The following is an 18,239-nucleotide window of genomic DNA, read 5'->3' on the forward strand; positions in this document are numbered from 1 at the left end:
TACAATGCCCAGGACGGCCCCACCACAAAGAGCCACACAGCCCAAATGTCAGCAGTGCCACTGCTGAAAGACCCTGTCCTTTCAGACAAACAGAGCAGCAGCGGAGGACATGGACTTCCAAGTGTTGGACAACAGGGTCCTTATCCTGAGTCAAGTCTTCACGAATCTTAGGGCTCAGAGGGAAACCGCTTTAATGCAGGGACAGTTTCTGCAGGACTCCCAAGGCATCCCCAGCACAATGCCCGATTTGTTCATTTTAGTTAGTTTCCAGACAGGCCTGTGAATACCACGTTGTCTGCAGATTAGCACTGTGGAGAGCCTTCTGCTGCGGCACGCTGCCCTCCGCAGAGCACTTGCGGAGCATTTACACACGGTTACGTGCGATTTGCAGGCTGGGCTTCCCCTCTTTACTAATCGGTAATGGAGATACTCAGAGAGCCTGTGTCCCTCTACCCGAGTCACTGTCCCAGGCTCAGGCAGCACCTCCACCTCGGGCTCCGCAGCAAGCTCTCATCACGCGTGCTGTGTTCTCCTACGTGGAATCCAGCAACCATGCGCTAGTTTCATGGTTAATTCCATACTCCTGACCACACTCTCCTGCTCCAGTTCCCCAAACAAAAGCAACAATCCAAAGCAGGGCATGGTGGCTCATGCCTGTAGTCCCAGCCACTCGGGAGGCTGAGGTGGGAGGATCGCTTGAGCCCAGGAGTCCAAGGCTGCAGTGAGCTAAGACTGTGCCTGTGAATAGCCACTGCGCTCCAGCCCGGGCAACAGAGCAAGACCCTATCTCTAAAAACAACAAAGAACAAACAAAAAGGCAATGATCCAGATGACTGGCACCATCTCCGAGCAACTAAAAGGCAGAGAGAAGGACAACATCTTACGTTTTTCTGGTGATTTGTGGGTTACTAAATGCTTCCCACTCCATGGGTTCCTCTCATTCTCACAGGTACCTGCACAACACGTATTACTATAACCCTTTCGTATACAAGGAAACGAACCAGAAAAGTCGAGAAAGAAGACAAGATGGGTGGGAAAAAATACTCGGTATTTTATGCCACCCTGAAGGGGCACAGGAGAAGCCCCTCTGGCTGTCTCCAGGCTACCTGCCTCTCTAGGAAACTCGAGCTGCTTTTAAAAGGTGTAACTAGAGTGATCTCCTTAAAGGCCAGCTCAGAAGTTGGGTTAGAATGACTTAATCCCTTTAAAGCAGCGGTCCCCAACATTTTTGGCACCAGGGACCAGTTTCTTGGAAGACATTTTTTCCATGGAGTGGGGTTGGGGGGATGGTTTGGGGATGATTCAAGCATGTTACATTTATGGTGCAGTCAAACTTCTCTGCTAATGATAGTCTGTGTTTGCAGCCTCTCCCCAGCGCTAGCATCACCGCCTCAGCTCCACCTCAGATCACCAGGCATTGGATTCTCATAAGGACTCTGCAACCTAGATCCCTCGCACGCACAGTTTACTGTAGCTTTGCACTCCTGTGAGAATCTAATGCCACTGCTGATCTGACGGGAGGTGGGGCTTATGCTCATCTGCCACTCACCGCCTCCTGTGCAACCCGGTTCCTGACAGGCCTGATCAGTACCGGTCCATGGCCTGGGGGGTGGAGACCACAGCTTTAAAGGCTTCAGTTGAGCCAAGTGGTAAAAGTGCTACAGGTGCAGTTCTTGAACTGACCCCCCCATCTCACCCTCCTGAGCTCAGTCTCCAGCAATTTTCTCACATTTAAATTGGTGTGTATACTCTGTCCACATCCTGAATTGAGTGCACTAATATGGCTTTCATGCAATATTATCCAGAAAGTTACTCCATTGGCTCTAAAATCAAGACAACCCCAGGTTGGGATCCCAGCTCTCTCCTACCTGGTAAAGAACACTTGGAAAGAACATTCTGTAAAGAACACACGGTGTCCCCTAAATAGCTCCAAGGTGCTTCACTTCCTTTAGAGTTCAGGTGTCGCGCTGAGAGGCAGCAGATGGCCCCACAGGGCTGGAGGGATGGGAGCCAGAAGCTCCAAACCTCAGCTTAAGTCTTGGCTCTGACACTTGTCTCTTGATCTCATTATCATCGCTTTATTCCTGTGCTCATTCTCAAGATCCAGTACCTGCAGGTGTGTTTAGAGGCTTGGCTTGCTGAGGCTCTCTCTATGTGGGGGACCCCCGTGCACAAGTGTGGTTTGAGGACCATGGGTGCGTGTTGGTGGGGGGCAATTCTGAGCACACCCAGCGTCCAGCATTCATCTTGTCCTGAAAGGCACAGCAGATGTGTCCTAGCGAGCTGGGCGCTGCGGGTGCACAGTGGAGGCAACTCCAGTGGGAAGGGCTCTGGGCCGGCAGAGAGGGCAAGGGGCCACCCCAGGGCGAAGTGTGCCCGAGCTCAGGCCACACCGAGCACTGGAGCCACAGTGCAGACAGCAGGTGCCCTCGGCAGCTCTCGGCAACACAACCCGGCACAGGACAGGTCAACCAGGAAGCGTAGGTAGGCAAGGAGGAAATGGTGAATGCCTGGAGTAGCCAGGCCGCCCCAGAGAAATGTCCGCACGGAGCCGGAGCCGGGGAGTCTAAGGCGTTCCTGCCCAGCAGGTGGATATTAACTGCTGGGAGGTGTTGGGCACAGCGGCAGAGTGTGGCCAGTAGGAGCTGGGACTCCTGGGGTCTGGGCATGAGTCTGCATGCTGAGACCTCGCACAAATCGCTTCTCTGTGCCACAGGGGTTCCAGCTGCAAAATCGGGCCAGTGGTAGTATCTACCTCACCCTCGTGCCTTGCGAGGGGGCACATTAACTCTCCATAACTCTCCAAAGGCACTCTCCATATCACCCCATTCCAACTCCAGAACACTCCAACATTTGATCTTATTTAACGACAATTTACATAACGGTCCTCTTTTGCTCACTTGCATTCAGCAACTCCTTTAAGACGATTCTCAATTTACTCATTCTCCCTAATTTTGCACGCACAGATTTTTCTTTCTCGAGGACCATCTATCAAAGCTATGTCACTTTTGTAAAGTCAAAACATTTCCCCAACAAATCAGCCAAGTGAAACGGAACTTGTGGCTTATACCAGGTTGTTACCTAAGACCTACCTGGGGAGTCGGCGTTCACGATCATCTGTTGCTCTTTAACTTTACACGTGAGAACAACACGGGTCTCATCAAGTTCACCTAAGGCCATATTCCAGATTTTAAAATTATACAAGGATAGAGCACACGCCGACACACACACATGCAATTATGAGCCATTCTTACTTTGAACATAGATATAATTATACTAAGTAAAATATTAGCAACTTGAACCCATCATTATATAAAAAGAATAATGGATCACGACCAAATAGAGCTTATCTCAGAATTGCAAAGATGTTTCAACATGAGGAAATCTATTAATGTAACCCATTACATTAATAGATTAAAAGAGAAGAATAGTACCATAGAATGTATGCCCTCAAATTAAAAAAAAAAAAAATCCAGTATGCTTTCCTGATAAAAGCTTTAGCAAGCTAGGAAGAGAAGGAAATTTTTAGATTTCATAAAAATGGTTGAAAAGAAACCTAAACTAAACCATATTTTTAATGCTAAGATATTACATTCATTCCCATTAATTAATGCAAGGATGCTATGGTAGGCAGACTATAGCCCCGAAAGATATCCACGTCCTAATCCCTGGAACCTGTAAATATGTTACCTTACAGTGCAAAGGGAGTTTCGCAGATGTGATTAAATTGAAGATCTTGAGATGGGGAGATTATCTGGATGTTCTAGATGGGCCCGATGCAATCACAATGGCCCTTATCTGTGACAGAAGGCAGGACAGGTGGCGTTGGAGTCAGAGAAAGACTGGAAGATGCGGCTCTGCTGGCTCAGATGGAGGAAGGGTCTAGAACAGGGGCTGGAATCTCCCTCAGCACCCCAGGAGGCGCACAGCCTGCAGACACCTCGATTTTAGCCTAGTGAAATCCATTTTGGACTTCCAACCTCCAGAAGTGAAAGATAATAAAATTATATTGCTTTAAATTGCCAGGTTGGTGGTAAGTTGTTGTATCAGCACTTGGAAACTAACACAGATGCCCACCTGCAACATGGTACTGAGGTCACGGCCAATGTAATAAGGAAAAGAATTGAGTTATAAACATTGGAAAGAAAAAAAAGGCAAGATTGGCATCATTTTCAGATATACCTTTCCACCAGAAGATCAAAGAGAATTAGTTGAAATATTATGTCAATAACAGAGTTCAGCAGCATATATCTATCTATATATATAAAACACACCTTTCCTGTATACCAGAAGTAACCAATTATAAAATGACTGTATTCACAATCACAATAAAACTATAAAATACCTAGAAATAAGCCCATGAAGAAATTACAGATCTTTAAAAAATAACAACATTTTACTGAGGACATTGAAAAAACTAAGTGATCAGAAAGATACACTATATTATTAAATGGTGTTTATTTTGTTTTCTCTAATCTGTATGTTCAATACAATCTCAATCAAAATTCCAATGGGAAGTTTTTATGGAAAGTGATTCTAAAATTTCACCTAAGGAGAAAATGAGCAAGCATAGCATCCTACCACAAAGCTTTAAAAGACAAGAAAAAAGTAAGACAAGTACAGCTTGGTTGGAAGTATTTTAACATATCTAACAAGGTATTAATATCTTAATATGCAAATACCTCCTCTATATCAGTAAGTACTTAATAAAAATGGGTAAAACATGTAAATGGGCAATTCACAGAAAAAGTATAAATGACCAATAAACATGTAAGACAGTCTCACCCTATTAAAAAGGGAAATGCAAATTCAGATAAGAATGAGATATCATTTTTCACCTTTGAGACTAGAAAAATCTAAAAAGACGCAATACACACGCATTAGTGAGCATATGGGAAAACACTATTGATAAGACTACAAATTGGGATGGCTTTTTTTTTTTTTGAGAGCAATTTGTATGTATAAAAATTATGTTTAAAAATCTTTTTTGAGCTCTGTTATCTCTTTTTCCCAAGGAAAGCCCAGCTGTTTGGTTAAAGAGAAGCAGGGCCCTGCCAGGCTCGAACCTCTGCTCACACTGCAGCCCTTCTCCCAGGCAAATCTTACGACTTCCCGGACTTCAGAGCCCAACCGTGGAGCTAGGGTGGCACGTGGAAGAAGCTGCCTTTTGGAAATCAAGCACTGAAATGAAAGTGCCTCCTGTGATTTTGCAGTGGCGTGGGACCTCTCAGAAAATTAAACCTGCCCCAGACAATCCAGGCTTTCCCAAAATGCTACGCAGATTCTCCCCAGATTTATCTCATCACCATGTTTGCAGCAAGCAGAGCTGACACCGAGTATCAGAGCCTCTTTGAAACAAGGAAATCCCATCAAAATCAGGTTTAAGAAAAGCAGCTGGTAAGCATGGTGCTTAATCAAGGAAGAAGAAATCGAGCCGACCAAGCAGGAAACACCTGGGTCAGGCAGAGCCGAGCAAGATGCACGAAGAACAAGACTGAAAAAGCCTTTGAAAATATCTTAGATTCGAACTAAAAAAACTTTGCAGTATTTGTTTGCCATCTGAAATTTATAAAACACTTTGAATTGATCAAACAAAAGACCTTGTTATATTATTTTAACCATCTGCCCAGGTACTGTGAGTATCTGAAGACTCCTTTTGTGATTTTAAGTGCAAGATCCTATGAAGCCACAGTATTTGAGAATATTATTCTCTATTTATAGTTTCATAAGGAGCCTGCTCTAGGGGCCACATCATAGTGTTTTGCGAAGCCCACGAATGAGTCTTCTGCTAGACTTTCAACAATTATCAAATTTATTCGCAGACGAGGCTGAGTTAGGCAGGAGGACAGGGAGAGACGGGAGGCCATCCGGCTCCTCCCTGGAGGGCTTGCCTGTAACAGGCATGAGCACGAGATTGTAAGGGTCAGACATGGGGCATTTCTCTCCTGCAAAGAAATCATGAAATTCTGAGTTGTGGGAGTTGAAAGAGCAGCTGAAGTCACAAATTCTAACTACCCTCGGTGCTTACCTTTCCCGCTTGGTGACTCCAGGCTACTGTCTCAAAGAGCAATGGAAAGAGTCGCCAGCCACCACACCTTGCCCTTTATCAACTCACAGCTCGTAACCGATGACACCTCTCAACAGCTTGCCACCCGTCGTGACGCACAGCCGTCCCCTTCAGGAAGGACGTTCGGAAACACAGCCAACGAGAGCCTCCCCGGACTTGTCTACCTGGCGGCCCAGGGTTGTGAGGGTTGTTAAATAGGTAAGTGGGTTCTGCCCTTAACGAGCTAATCATCCAAACTAGTAACACAAAACTCGCTCAGGTTAACATCAAAGGGCCCCTTTCGCCGAGCACCAGATCAACGATGCAACACAGACACCCTGAATGAGGCCCAATCACAGGGGGAACCGGGCAGGCCAGGCTGAGTGGAAGCTCCGTTTCTTCTCTAAGCTCCCTGGGTGTACGGTCCTCAATCTCGCCTGCCCACTGAAATCACCTGGAGCTGTAAAAGATGGGGATGTGTGGTCCCACCCACAGGGGCTGTAACGGAATTGGTCTGGGCTGGGGCAGGGCCTGGGCATCAGTTCCCACAGGAGATTTTAACATGTACATGGGGCTGGGAACCACTCATGGGGCAATTCTCAAGGGCGGGCAGAGTGCAGACCCGCTGGCCTGTAGTGCTAGACGCCAAAGGCCACGGCCATGGACGAGGGTGAGTGGAAGGTGGGAGCAGGGGGCTGGAGTGCGGGGAGGAGCTGGCAGGCTGGCAGAAGCAGCCAGGTGTGAGCACTGTGTCCCTTGTGAATGACCCCATGGGAGTGACAGAGGGTGACCAAGGGCCAGCAAAGAGTTCGATTTTGTGTTCGTTCTTTAAGGAGAGCGACTTGGGCTATTTACCTACTGGAGGGGGAGAGCCAGGAGGGACAGAGTTTGGGAAACAGAGGCAGCATCCCCAGAGACAGGGCAGAGTCGGGTCTGGACTAGAGCCGAGACGTCAGGGAGAATGCGGGAAAGGGAACGAATGTTTATTGAGCATGCATTTTCTTAGGTGCCCAGCCAGGCACCTCATATGCAGATTTCACTGAATCTTCCAGCAAATCCGCAAGGACCTGTGTAACGTACAAGGGCCTCTGCCCAGAATTCCTGGGTCTTCACTGTAACACAGGAATGATATTTCCAAATCTAACCGTCTAGAAGATCAGAGTGATCCAAAAAGTCCTTTTGCAGGCTGAACACCATTTATTCTAGCAAGAACTCTCTGAAAGAAGTATAATCAGTCCAACTCTAGAATAAGGAAAACGAGTGATAAGACTCTGTCGGAAATGCAAGACGCCGGGCCGGCCCCCGTCGACAGCGTCCCACGCTCGCCCAGGTACCTGATGGCCATGTTGTGGGCCGCAGTGCCCAGCGCTCTCCTGCCCAGGACGCACAGGGCAAAGGACAGAGTCACCAGGGGAGAGTCCTCGTCACTGTCCACCACGGTCTTGGAGGGCTGAAAGAGCAAGGACGTCCACTCAGCTTTCGCTCGGGTTCCGACACGCACCGACACGGAATCGCACGTGTGGGTCAGGGGAGGCTTTGTAAGCCAGCCAGATGGCCTCTCCTCCAGGATGACCTCAGGGATGGGGAACTCTGCTTCCTGAAGCAGTTTCTTTTGTGGTTGGACACAGAAAAAATAAACAAATAAAAACGAGAAGGCTATTTTAGGAGAGAACATGGCCCACGAGGTGCGTTGATGACCTACTTCTCTGGGATTTCAAATACGGCCCTTCAGATCATGAAGACGGTCGGCGCCTCCAGCCAAGCGAACGCCCACCTCAGCGCTGGCCAACGCAACGGAGGGGCCCAGCCGGGCAGGGAGAGAAAAACCGCACAAATCCAGTGCGAATGAGAATCTTCTCTTCTCCCAGCAGTGAGGGGCCCTCTGGATGGACTGTACGTCCACAATCAACAACTAAATTAAAAGAGTTGTTCAAAGTCAGCTTTCAAAAAAAAAAGGGTGGGGAGGGCTGCTGGAGAAATCTGAAGTCAAAATATCTTTTGCAAGAAAAATGAAACAATTTCATGAAGCAACTGAGAAAAGAGCAGAGCCATCCCGGCAACATAGCCAAGGATATCAATAGATTCTTTGATTATCTGAACCGCCCACAGAGGCCAAGCATGGGTTAGATCATCAGCACACCTCCTTGGTTTCTCTAAACAAAGTCGGTTGTGTCACTTGCTTCTTCTGCCACGTTTTTAATTGCTCATAAAAAGGTCACAGACCTGGGCCAGTGTGACGGTGCTGCAGCACACGCCACATACTGCACCAGCTGCTGAGGAAGCTGTTCCCAACTTGGACACACTTTCTCCATCCACAACCCCTTGACTCAGATTTGCAAATCCTAAGAAGAAAAGTAAACGATTCCCCGCATTTGCTACCCTCCCCTTTCTCCTCCTCCTCTGACTCCTGCTCTTCTTTTTCTAAGCTGGCACTGTTCTTAATTTTATTTCTAAGAGTCAGGATTCGCCTCGAGAAGTGCTCTCTGCACAAGAGCAATAATGACAGGAATAACTTGGACAATCTGATTGCTAAATAGAATTTGCATGTCCGTGATTCAACATGTTCAGGAAATCCTCCTGATTTCAGCACAGACGTAGTTTGTATGGAAATCCCAGAATGTAATTTTAAAGAAAGAAGTGTCCAATGTCATAAAGCTTCAGGGTAGAAACTGAAAACGTCACTGCCCCTGAGCACAGTATAAAGGGACAAATATCCTCCAGTCTCCTTCATTGGAGACAAAGTATATTGATTCTTGCACTTAATTTTGCTTAACTTAAACATGTACCCAATATTATTTGTTCTCTCCTCTATTTTATAAGTCTACCACAGAATATAAGAAAGACATGGGCATAAAAATGTTCCTTGTTTTTTAAACTTGCATTCTATGCCCCCAACCCCCACCTCCCGCACCCACCTCCTGTCGTTTCCGTGTGCAGTACTGAATCCATTCTAGATAAACGTTGCAGAAGCTAGCTCGAGTTATCCCCTGGAGACACGGCACGTAGTCGTCGTCAATGTTAATGTTGAACATTGCAAGGTCATGCTCAATGTAATGCCACTTGGCAAAGGGCTGCAGGGACTTCAGAAGGGATTCGCTTTTGATCCAGGAGAGGAGCTTGGGGGACGTCACCATATAGTATATTATACTCTGCAGAGAGAAAGCAAGATTTTGAGCCCTTATAGCCCTTCTAAAGCCAGGGAGGTTTTTGTTTTTTTTAACTTCTTATATCTCAGAAAGTAAACCAACCTCAGGAAAGTAGGAGGCATGAAGTCCCCACGTGTGGTATCATTTGCATTTCCTGCTAGGGGGATGCATACTTGAGACATTCTAAAGTGTCCTCTCTCAAGGGTTATGGTAGGGAAGAGGAAAGTGGGAACATCATGTAGCAGAATGTATCAGGACAGAGTTTCTGTGGCGAGGAAGAATGGCAGCTGGCCCTTCCCTTTCTGAGAGAAGAACAAAAAAGCCCCCTCTGTTTGGGCTACTGCGGGCTTCTGTGGGTGCCAGGCTGGGCTGATCCAGCTGACAGAGACTGGGGCAGACCCTCTTCCAGCCCCGGCCAAAGGGTATTTAATGAACTAAAACAACACGGGTCTTACGGAAAGTGCTAATGACATGCGATCGCTGTGACACACATACGCCTGGTCAGCCTGAGTGCCCGGGCAGCGGGTATCTGTGATCCGTCCAGAAACAAGCCGTGTTTCCCCCTTAATCAGACACCCTACTTATCAGTCCCCACTGGGGACAGCGCCGCCCTCCCTCCAGCTTCACTGCTCTAAGTCACAGCTTTGTTGAAAGCCACCTTGTCGTTTTTGAATGAATTCATCCTTCAACAAGGCTAGCACCTGGCCACGAGGAATCAAAATGCAACAGAGAAAAATAAAAATCCAAGCCTGGCAGGGACACTTCAGCACCAGATCGAAGTCCGCTGCTGAGGAGTCCCTTCCGACATTCACGACAATGTCATTGTAACAGAAAACGGGAGGTGGCACTCAGGGCTGCTGGGGCTCAGGGGACCCCGGAACAGGGCTGCACGTCTCATCCTGAAATCACGAGGGACGAGGGGCCCGCGGTGTTTGATGCGAAGCGGCAGGTCAGCGTGCTCCCCTTGGAGTCAAACACGAAACTGCTGGCCTTCAGTGTTTACAAAAACACATTCTCTCCAAGCAAGAAAACAGGAAGTAAGCGAACCTCAGGTGGACGGAACAATGGCTTCGGTGACTGATGCCTACGCAGAGAAAAGCCCTTGGCTGGGGCGGGGGGGCTCCCACCCACCCGCTCCTGCCCTCCCCTCCCTCTGTCTGGGACGTGGAATCCAGAGCTCAAGGCCTCAGGTTACTGGGGTCTGGTTTCCAGTCTTCCAGGAGCTTGAGCAGGTGAAGGGACGGACACACTGGTCTCTGACTTCCGCTAAACAATCGCAAACTCCTGACTTGGCCTTTCTCTTGCGGTCGGGACTGCGGGCAGCCTGGACTATGGGGAGACTAATCTGCGTGGCTCCTGGCTATGGCCTGGCTTCTTTTGGACGTATTTTCTACTAGGCGCCACCGTCAACCTGTCTTCAAAATGAGCAAGTGGAGGAAGGAAGTCTGCAGGCAGTATCTAGAACTGAGTAGCACGCCTGTTCTCCTACCCTCTGTGACACTGCGCCCCAGGACGGCCATGCAATCGAGAAAGCCCTTCCGCACAGGAGGAAGGGGGAGAGGGAGGGGTGGAGGAAGAGGTCAACGGCAGCTGAAGGCAGGAGTGGGGAGAGACAGACGCGCTCAGGAAGCCCACTGTGCATGGTGGTGCGGAGGTTTAGAATGAGATGATGCATATGGAGAACTCAGCCCGTGGGCTGGCCCGTGACACGTATATGCAAGAAGTAGTCGTAAGCATCATATGTTGAACGTCCGTGACTTACCTACCCAGCAAGCGGGAAGAGCACGAGGCCCGGGGGAGGCAGGCAGAAGCAGCAGCCCAGGAGAGGTTGAGGCAGAGGGGTGAGGGGACGGGGCAGCAGTAGGGGCCAGGACACGGCTGCGTCTGTGGTGGCCACCAGAGTGCACGTCTGATATTCAAAAATATAAATTTTGAATCTGGATGGTTTTCTCTTGTCTCCTTGCTGGCTGGATCAATTAAAGCTTCTAGGAGGTAGACAAGTTTAAGTAAGTCCGCCCAGAGTTATAAGCAAAAGAGAGTCACGGTGCCCAGGACCTGTGCCCGTGGCCACAGGCCCCGCTTCTCAGCTGAGCATTACAAAGGGGAAAAAAAGAAAAAAAGAAATTTGGTTTGGTCTCCGTAAACATCTGGCTCTAGCCAACATCTGGTCCAGTTTTTCCCCAGTACGTCCTAATCACATACCAGATAGGAATAACAAACAAAAACCAGAAGACGAAAGTTTACGTTTTCATTCATTTCTGGGGAGGAACGAAAATAACCCACGACCGATGAAGTCAGAGTAGTTAAGGAGGATTTAAACCCCAGAGGTTAGAACCTCCTCCTCTAGGTCTGGCCAAACCTCGAGTGTGGACTTCAGGACCTAAGCCCGGCTTTGCCGCCCGGCTTCCCCGGTCACAGCAGCGACACCTCTCCCAGGGGGGAACCAGAGCCCAGAGCCATCCCAACCAGCTGCAAGCCACGTCCCATCTCCAGTTTATGAGGCAGAAATCCCGTCATGGCGACATAGTCAGCAAATGCTGCGAACTCCTTCAGCAGCTGTCAGGAGGAAATGGATACGACACCACGTAGAGCAGATAAGCGGCCGTGCGGATGCAGGGACAGGGCCAGCCTGAGCTGCGCTGACAGCGGGACCCGCCCGAATTCACGCAGGATGTCTGCCTCCTCCAGCGGGGCTTTTCTGGGTTCCTCATTTTAATTGCAGATCAGCGCCTTCGCTCAGACAACCCATCCCCTAGGAAGGGGCCCTGGCAGCAGACCATGTTGCCCACTTCGCGTTCTGCAAGGCAAGCGATAAGCGCATCTCCCTTCTGGAAGAGCTGCCTGGAAACAATGGCAGCGGCAAAGCCAGCCCCTCGCAGAGAGCTGGTTTCTTGACTGCTAAGAGGGTTTTAAGCGCTAATAAGCCGAGGACAGGTGGAGGAGACACCAGGGAAAACCTCGAGTCGCCCGCCAGGAAGGAAATGATTTCGAACATATTCATAGAGGGTGGGGGAACTGACCCAGTTTATTAGGAGATTTAAAAAACAAAAAAAAATCCTTTTGTATAAAGGAATTATTTCAAATTTTTCTTCCTTTTCAATTTGCCTGTCCAATGAGAAAATAATAAAAAGAATGAAACCAAAGTCTTGAAACTTTAATTTGGAGCTATAAAGGCAACTTTGTTCACCTAGCAACCGAGGCCCAAGAAGAAAATACCCATTTGTTTTCACCCCCAAATGTTCCTTCTGTTCTAATAACCAGCCAGCGCTCCTGAAGTTGCCATGCGCTGGCTGCGCCAGAGCAATGAGCGCAAGGTCAGAGTGGCTCCTCGCTGAAGGGCAGGAAGGCACCGAGGGCCGTATTTAGAGATGACTTCATGTGACAGGCCCAACAGTGCCCGTGTGAACTAACCAGGGGGGCACTGGGGGGCCCCAGAGTCTCAGCCCCTCCTAAGCACCGATTTGCAGTTCAGAAAGTTCTTGTTTCTATCGGGTCCATTTATGTCTATGGTGGTTCCAAACCCTACTTGTGTATCAAATCACGCAGGAAACTTATGGAACAATTTAAGTCCTTGGGCCCCACCCCAGGGCCATGGGAATCAGAATTTCTGGGTGGGACTTGGGAGTCTGTAATTACCCAGCTTACTGGGGGGTCGGCCACGGGGCTGCCCTGCCTGGTGAGAAGCGCCGTGCTAGGGAACACATCACGGCGCTGCCCGCCTCTCCCACCAAACCTGCAGCTCCCGTTTTGCCATCGCTCCCCTTTCTTAGAAAACAGAGCTACGGGTACTGTTTTCCCACAAGCCAACTCCTACCAGGCAGGTTCCAGGGGGACCTCCCTGAGGCCTCTTCCATTCATTTGCCTATTATCCTGGATTTGTTTATCAGTTGGCAAAGTGTCATCTTAGACAACATTTAGGGAATTGGGAGGCATGTTTCCAGGAGTTAGGAAAGGAGGAAGGTGAATGTCAGCTACCAGTCCAACTTTGGACTGGTCCAGTCGTGGAGCCCCAGAGACCTCTGGAAAAGCCGAGAGGGTCCGGCCAGGGAGGGTGGGCCTGTACAAGGCCTGTCAACCTCACCCTCCTCTTCCCGCTGCTGGCCCCGTGGTGTGGGTCAGGTCTGTCCACACGTCTGTGTCACGGAAAGGCAGAGAGGTGGCTGAGTACTGAACCCAAGTCTCACAACTCACGCCTGGAGCAGGGTGCTCAGGCCCTTGCCTGGATTTGGACCTCTTCTGTCCAGACTCCAAATCCACGTTTCCTGGAAACTTTGTTCATTCTGTGCAAAAAAGTGTGTCTGGCACCTTGATATGCAAGTCATCACACAGGCCTCTGGGGACCCCAGGAGTCAGGTGCGGCTCCTCTGTCCCAGGAGCTGCCACGGAGGAGGAAAGGTTACAGAGGAAGAGGAGGCGCACGCCAGGCGTGACGTCCAGGCAGCAGGGGAGGAAGAGCTGCCGTGGGAGCTGAGACTGGCAGAGAAGCTGAGGGCACGGGGGAGGGACGGGAGAGTCCCTGCAGGGGGAGTGGGCAGCGTGCAAGGGCACGGGGCGGGGAGCACAGGGAGCGTGTGCACAAATGTGCACAAAGCGGTGAGGGGAGAGCGGGAGTGGGAAACACAGCTGGAAGCAACAGTGGAGGGCTCTGGATGGAAGATAAGAGTCTGGCCCTATTCTTGAGGCAATAAGGAGCTGCCCACCTCCAGGGCTCATGCATCCAGCCTGTGTAGACCCACACTGCTGGCCCAGCTGCCCACTCCTGGCCACTTGCTTCCTGGGCCTGGGAGTCCCTTTGATGGGTCAGCCCCTGGATCCAGCCCTGCCTGCAACCACCCTGTCCTGCTGCCTCCTGAGAACTAAAGCAGAGAGTCCAGGGACACTTCTCTTCTTGACGAGGGAGACGACAGAGATGGCTGGCTCTCTGTCTTCCATGAGCTCGCAGTTTCATTCTGGGCTCATGGCTGCCCAGGGTACACTTTCCAGACCCTCTGGTGGCACGTGACAACATTCTGGCTGATGGGATACAGCAGGAGCATACAGTGGCAACTTCCAGGAAACTTTTAAGGGGCAGTTGGTGCGTACCCACTGGTCTTCATTTTCTTTATCTTTTCCTCCACCCCTTTAAGCCTGGAACTTAGATCTTGGAACACAAAGATGGGCAAGACACTTAACATGGTGGAGCTGGGGGCTGGTGGGAACCTGGGTCCCCAAGGACTTTGTGGAGCAGAGGGACCATGCCAGCCTTGATCCATGTGGGAGAGAAATAAGCTTCGCTGGGCCTGGTGGTGTATACCTGTAGTCCCAGCCACTACGGAGGCTGAGGCAGGAGGATCACTTGAGCCTAGGAGTTTGAGTCCAGCCTGGGCAACATAGCAAGACCCCGTCTCTAAAATTTTTTTTTTTTAATCAGAAAAAAAAAAAAAGAAATAAACTTCCAACATGTGTGTGCTACTATTATTTCATGTCCTGCTGCCAAGTCTAACACGAACTGGTAAATCGAATTTGCCTACAATTTAGGTAACATGTCAGAACTCCCTAATTTGCTTCTCAAATCTTCCCCAATTTCAGTAGGTTGGACAAAACACATCTAGCTTTGTGTGCAATGTGGATATAGCATCTGACATCTCTCTAGCACGCACAAAGGTGGTATGAACTGCCAGATCTGTTGCAGATATTCTGCAGCAGAAAGGGCTTTTGCAGCAGATTTCATGCTGCGATCACCCAGGGGGATGATAACCAGGAGTCATTTACCCTCTGGACTGTCACGGTCTATTTTCTGTGCCCAAGAAGCTTCAGCAGAGACTGCAGATGTTGGGGGATCCCCACAGTAGCTATTCCAAACTTCTAAGCAAACGTCCTGCCTGTTAGCTAGTTGAAATTTCAGCAGCCCGTGTTATCTTTTTATCCTGTATTTCCTCATCTGTTTCAGCCTTGGCTGGTAGGGAGTTTTGTGGTCTCAGACGATGAGCTTCCTGTTCTTGAACATTAAAATGTGGACCCCTCTGTGGACTGTCCAGGGATCCCCCGTGCAAAGTCCTCTCCCAGCATAGAACCCACTGCAGAGACTCCCGCAGCCATGCTGCCCTCGCCTCTCCCTCCCGCTCAGAAAACACCAGCCCTGACCAGCACTCTGCGTCCTCGGTCAAGTGCTACCCTTGTTCTCTGGGAGGCTTATTCCAAACTAGCACGTTTTCTCAGGCAGGACACAGGCTGGGCAGACAACTGAAAAAGTGTTATTAGTCTCTCCTTGAGTAGGAGGAAAGGCTGTCATACCCAATCCTGATTGGATCGTTTAGCTATATTTTTGAGTTTTCATCTTGAGCTTAAAATATAATTCTGGTTCTAAAGCGAACAATTTGCAAAGGATCTAATTCAGCACTTATAACTCAAACGTCGAGGCTTAGTAGTATTTCTAGGGTGTTTAAATTTGTCACCGTCATCACTACGAGCAACTCGTGCTGCGGCGGAAGTGCAGACGCAGACCTAGGAAGGAGGATGGACTGCCTGGTGGTGCCCAGGCTCAGGGGCACCAACCTCAGGCTAAAGCAGAGCCCTCTAGGATCTGTCACAAAAGCAACAGTTCCCAAACCTGCTGGGCTGCTGAGTCAGAGGCTGAGGAGCAGCTTTAAAATCTAGCTTTCTATACTGCAAAGCCCTGCAGGAGCGTCCTGCGCCAGCCGAGCCTCACTCCCAGACACGTGTCTGGGAAGCAGAGCGATACCTTGACGTAGTACCGGATGAGGATCCTGCGGAGGTCAAACACCTGCAGCATGGTGGCCGCGTTGTTGTCTATGATGCTGTAGCCCTCCAGGATGTACTGCGTCCGCGTGATCTCCCAGGTGAGCCAGCGCAGGTGAAAGGCAGCGTTGCAGGACAGCAGGTGCGGCAGGTGGCCTGGTTTGCAGCAGCAGCAGCCTCTGTCGTCCTCGTCACCTTCCATGATGGCTTCCACCTCTCTCTGCTGGCAGTAGGTGCCTGGCCGAGGACAAACGTGATGGAAGTTAGCCGAGAAGTCACGCGAGAGGTGTTTTGAATGGATTTCCCCTCGCCTGCAGGAGAGGGGAAGATGCCGAAGAAAGTCTAGACATAGGATTTATTTATTCTTGGTTCAAAGAGTGCCCTTGCGAAGAAGTCACAATGCTCAAAATTGTGAACTCTTCATTCATTCTGATTCTCGCCTCCTTCTGGTTTTTGTATTAGGGGAGGGATGCTCTACATGGTGGGCACGGACATTCATGGCTGAAATTCAGGATGGGCACAGCTTTGACCTGCAGGTCATAACTGACAGAGGGGGGCTAAGAAAGGTGGCAGGTGGGGGTGTCTGAGAGCAGCTGGATGCTGAAGTGTTACCAGGAAGGGTGCCCTGCAAGAGGTCCAGCTGCCAAGCTGCAGGGGACCCCAGCAAACCCGCAGCACAGAGACCAGGATGTGGTGTGAACCGGGCATACCTCCAAAGGACTGCATTCCACTTCAAAGACCCAGAGGCTTTTACTTTGCAGAAACGAAGTCTGCAGGGGAAACCATGGCTGCCCCTTCAGCAACTCTCGGAAGAGTTTCACGTGGAAATGTGAGCAGATATTCTCTGTAGTCCCGGAGGGCGTCATGGTGACTAACAGGAAGGAGTCTCAGGGCATGGAGTTTGTTGTAAGGAAGGCCATTTAACAACTGGGAGTTCAATAGTGAGATGGCCTGTCCCGTGAGGACAAGAGGATAAAGAACGCACTGGTAGTGACAAAACAGGAGTCAACAGCTGCTAAGAACTCTGAGTCACAGTGAAGAGAAAAGCAGAAATAAGAAAGAAGCTAGAAGGGACAGCAGGGTTGATGCAGCATTTGCTGGTGCTGCTGCTGCTGCTGCTGCTGCTGCTGGTGGTGGTGGTGGTGGTGGTGGTGGTGTGTGTGTATTTTGAGACAGGTAATGCCCGAGCAGACTTATTGACAGAAGGGCAAAAAAGGACAAAAGAGGAAATAGAAGAGATGGATGAAACCAGAGTTCCAGAGGACAGAGCTAATGGACAACTTAGGAATAGCAGAAAGGCAGACGCGAAATAAAATAAAGTTGAAAAAGGTAAATAAAATGGTCATTCAGAGTGGAGCAGAGGAGAGAAAAGACAGGAGGCAGGAAGAGTAGCAGAAAAGAAGAGAGCTGTGAGAGGCGTCCGAGGAATCCATTTCCAGAGATGCTTGCTTTACTGCCGGCCTGTGTCCACGAATTATTTGTTGAGAGTCACTATTTAAATAGATTTAAACTATTCACAAAATCTTACGGAGATATCAGTTACATGTTAACACAGAGGAATGTTATTTCAGGGAGAAGCAGTAGTGAACAAACAGGTTTTGAGAGAAGGCAGTATAGACCAGCTACCTAACTTTGGTCACGTTACTTAACGGGATCAAGCTTGTTTCCTCGTCTATTAAATGGGCCCTTGTAAGGATTGAAGAAAATGGCACCTCCAAGGTGATTAGCAACTATTCAAAAATAGTAGTTATTACCACTGCTGTTACTCGATTGTGAGCTCCATAAGGGCAGTGCCTGACAGATAGAAATTCAGTAAATAAATAAATGAATGAATGCATGAGAGAATGAATGAATTCATTCATTCACCAAGTAATGAGTGACCTGCTATGCACCAGACACTGTTCTATGTACTGGGAATACGGCAATTTATTTATTTATTTATTTTCTATTTCACCTTATTATGGGGGTACAAAAGTTTAGGTTATGTATATTGCCCATGCCCCCCTGCCCCGAGTCAGAGCTTCAAGCATGTCCATTCCCCAGACAGTGCACATCGCACTTGTTATGTAGGTACACACCCATCCCTTCCCCCCTCCCCCCATATCTGCCCGACACCCAGTTGGTGTTTTTCCCAAATGTGCACTTAGGTGATGATCAGGGAAACCAATTTGCTGGTGAGTATATATGGTGCTTATTTTTCCATTCTTGAGATACTTCACTTAGTAGAATGGGTTCCAGCTCTTTCCAGGAGAAAATAAGAGATTCTATATCACCGTTATTTCTTATAGCTGAGTAATACTCCATGGTAT

At 49.2% G+C, this 18,239-nt stretch overlaps 1 protein-coding gene across 1 annotated transcript in view; it reads right to left on the reverse strand.

Moving 5' to 3' along the window:
• Nucleotides 1-18,239, reverse strand: part of PCNX2 (pecanex 2) — a 218,865-nt gene that overhangs the window by 11,551 nt on the left and 189,075 nt on the right. The window contains exons 26-28 of the mRNA XM_069484552.1: nt 15,914-16,167; nt 8,962-9,195; nt 7,381-7,496 (exon numbers count right to left, since the gene is read on the reverse strand). Coding sequence (XP_069340653.1) covers nt 7,381-7,496; nt 8,962-9,195; nt 15,914-16,167 — 604 coding nt within the window. The remainder of the gene's footprint in view (nt 1-7,380; nt 7,497-8,961; nt 9,196-15,913; nt 16,168-18,239) is intronic.

Source organism: Eulemur rufifrons, chromosome 11 (genome assembly GCF_041146395.1).
Source record: "Eulemur rufifrons isolate Redbay chromosome 11, OSU_ERuf_1, whole genome shotgun sequence".
NCBI classification, from domain to species: Eukaryota; Metazoa; Chordata; class Mammalia; order Primates; family Lemuridae; genus Eulemur; species Eulemur rufifrons.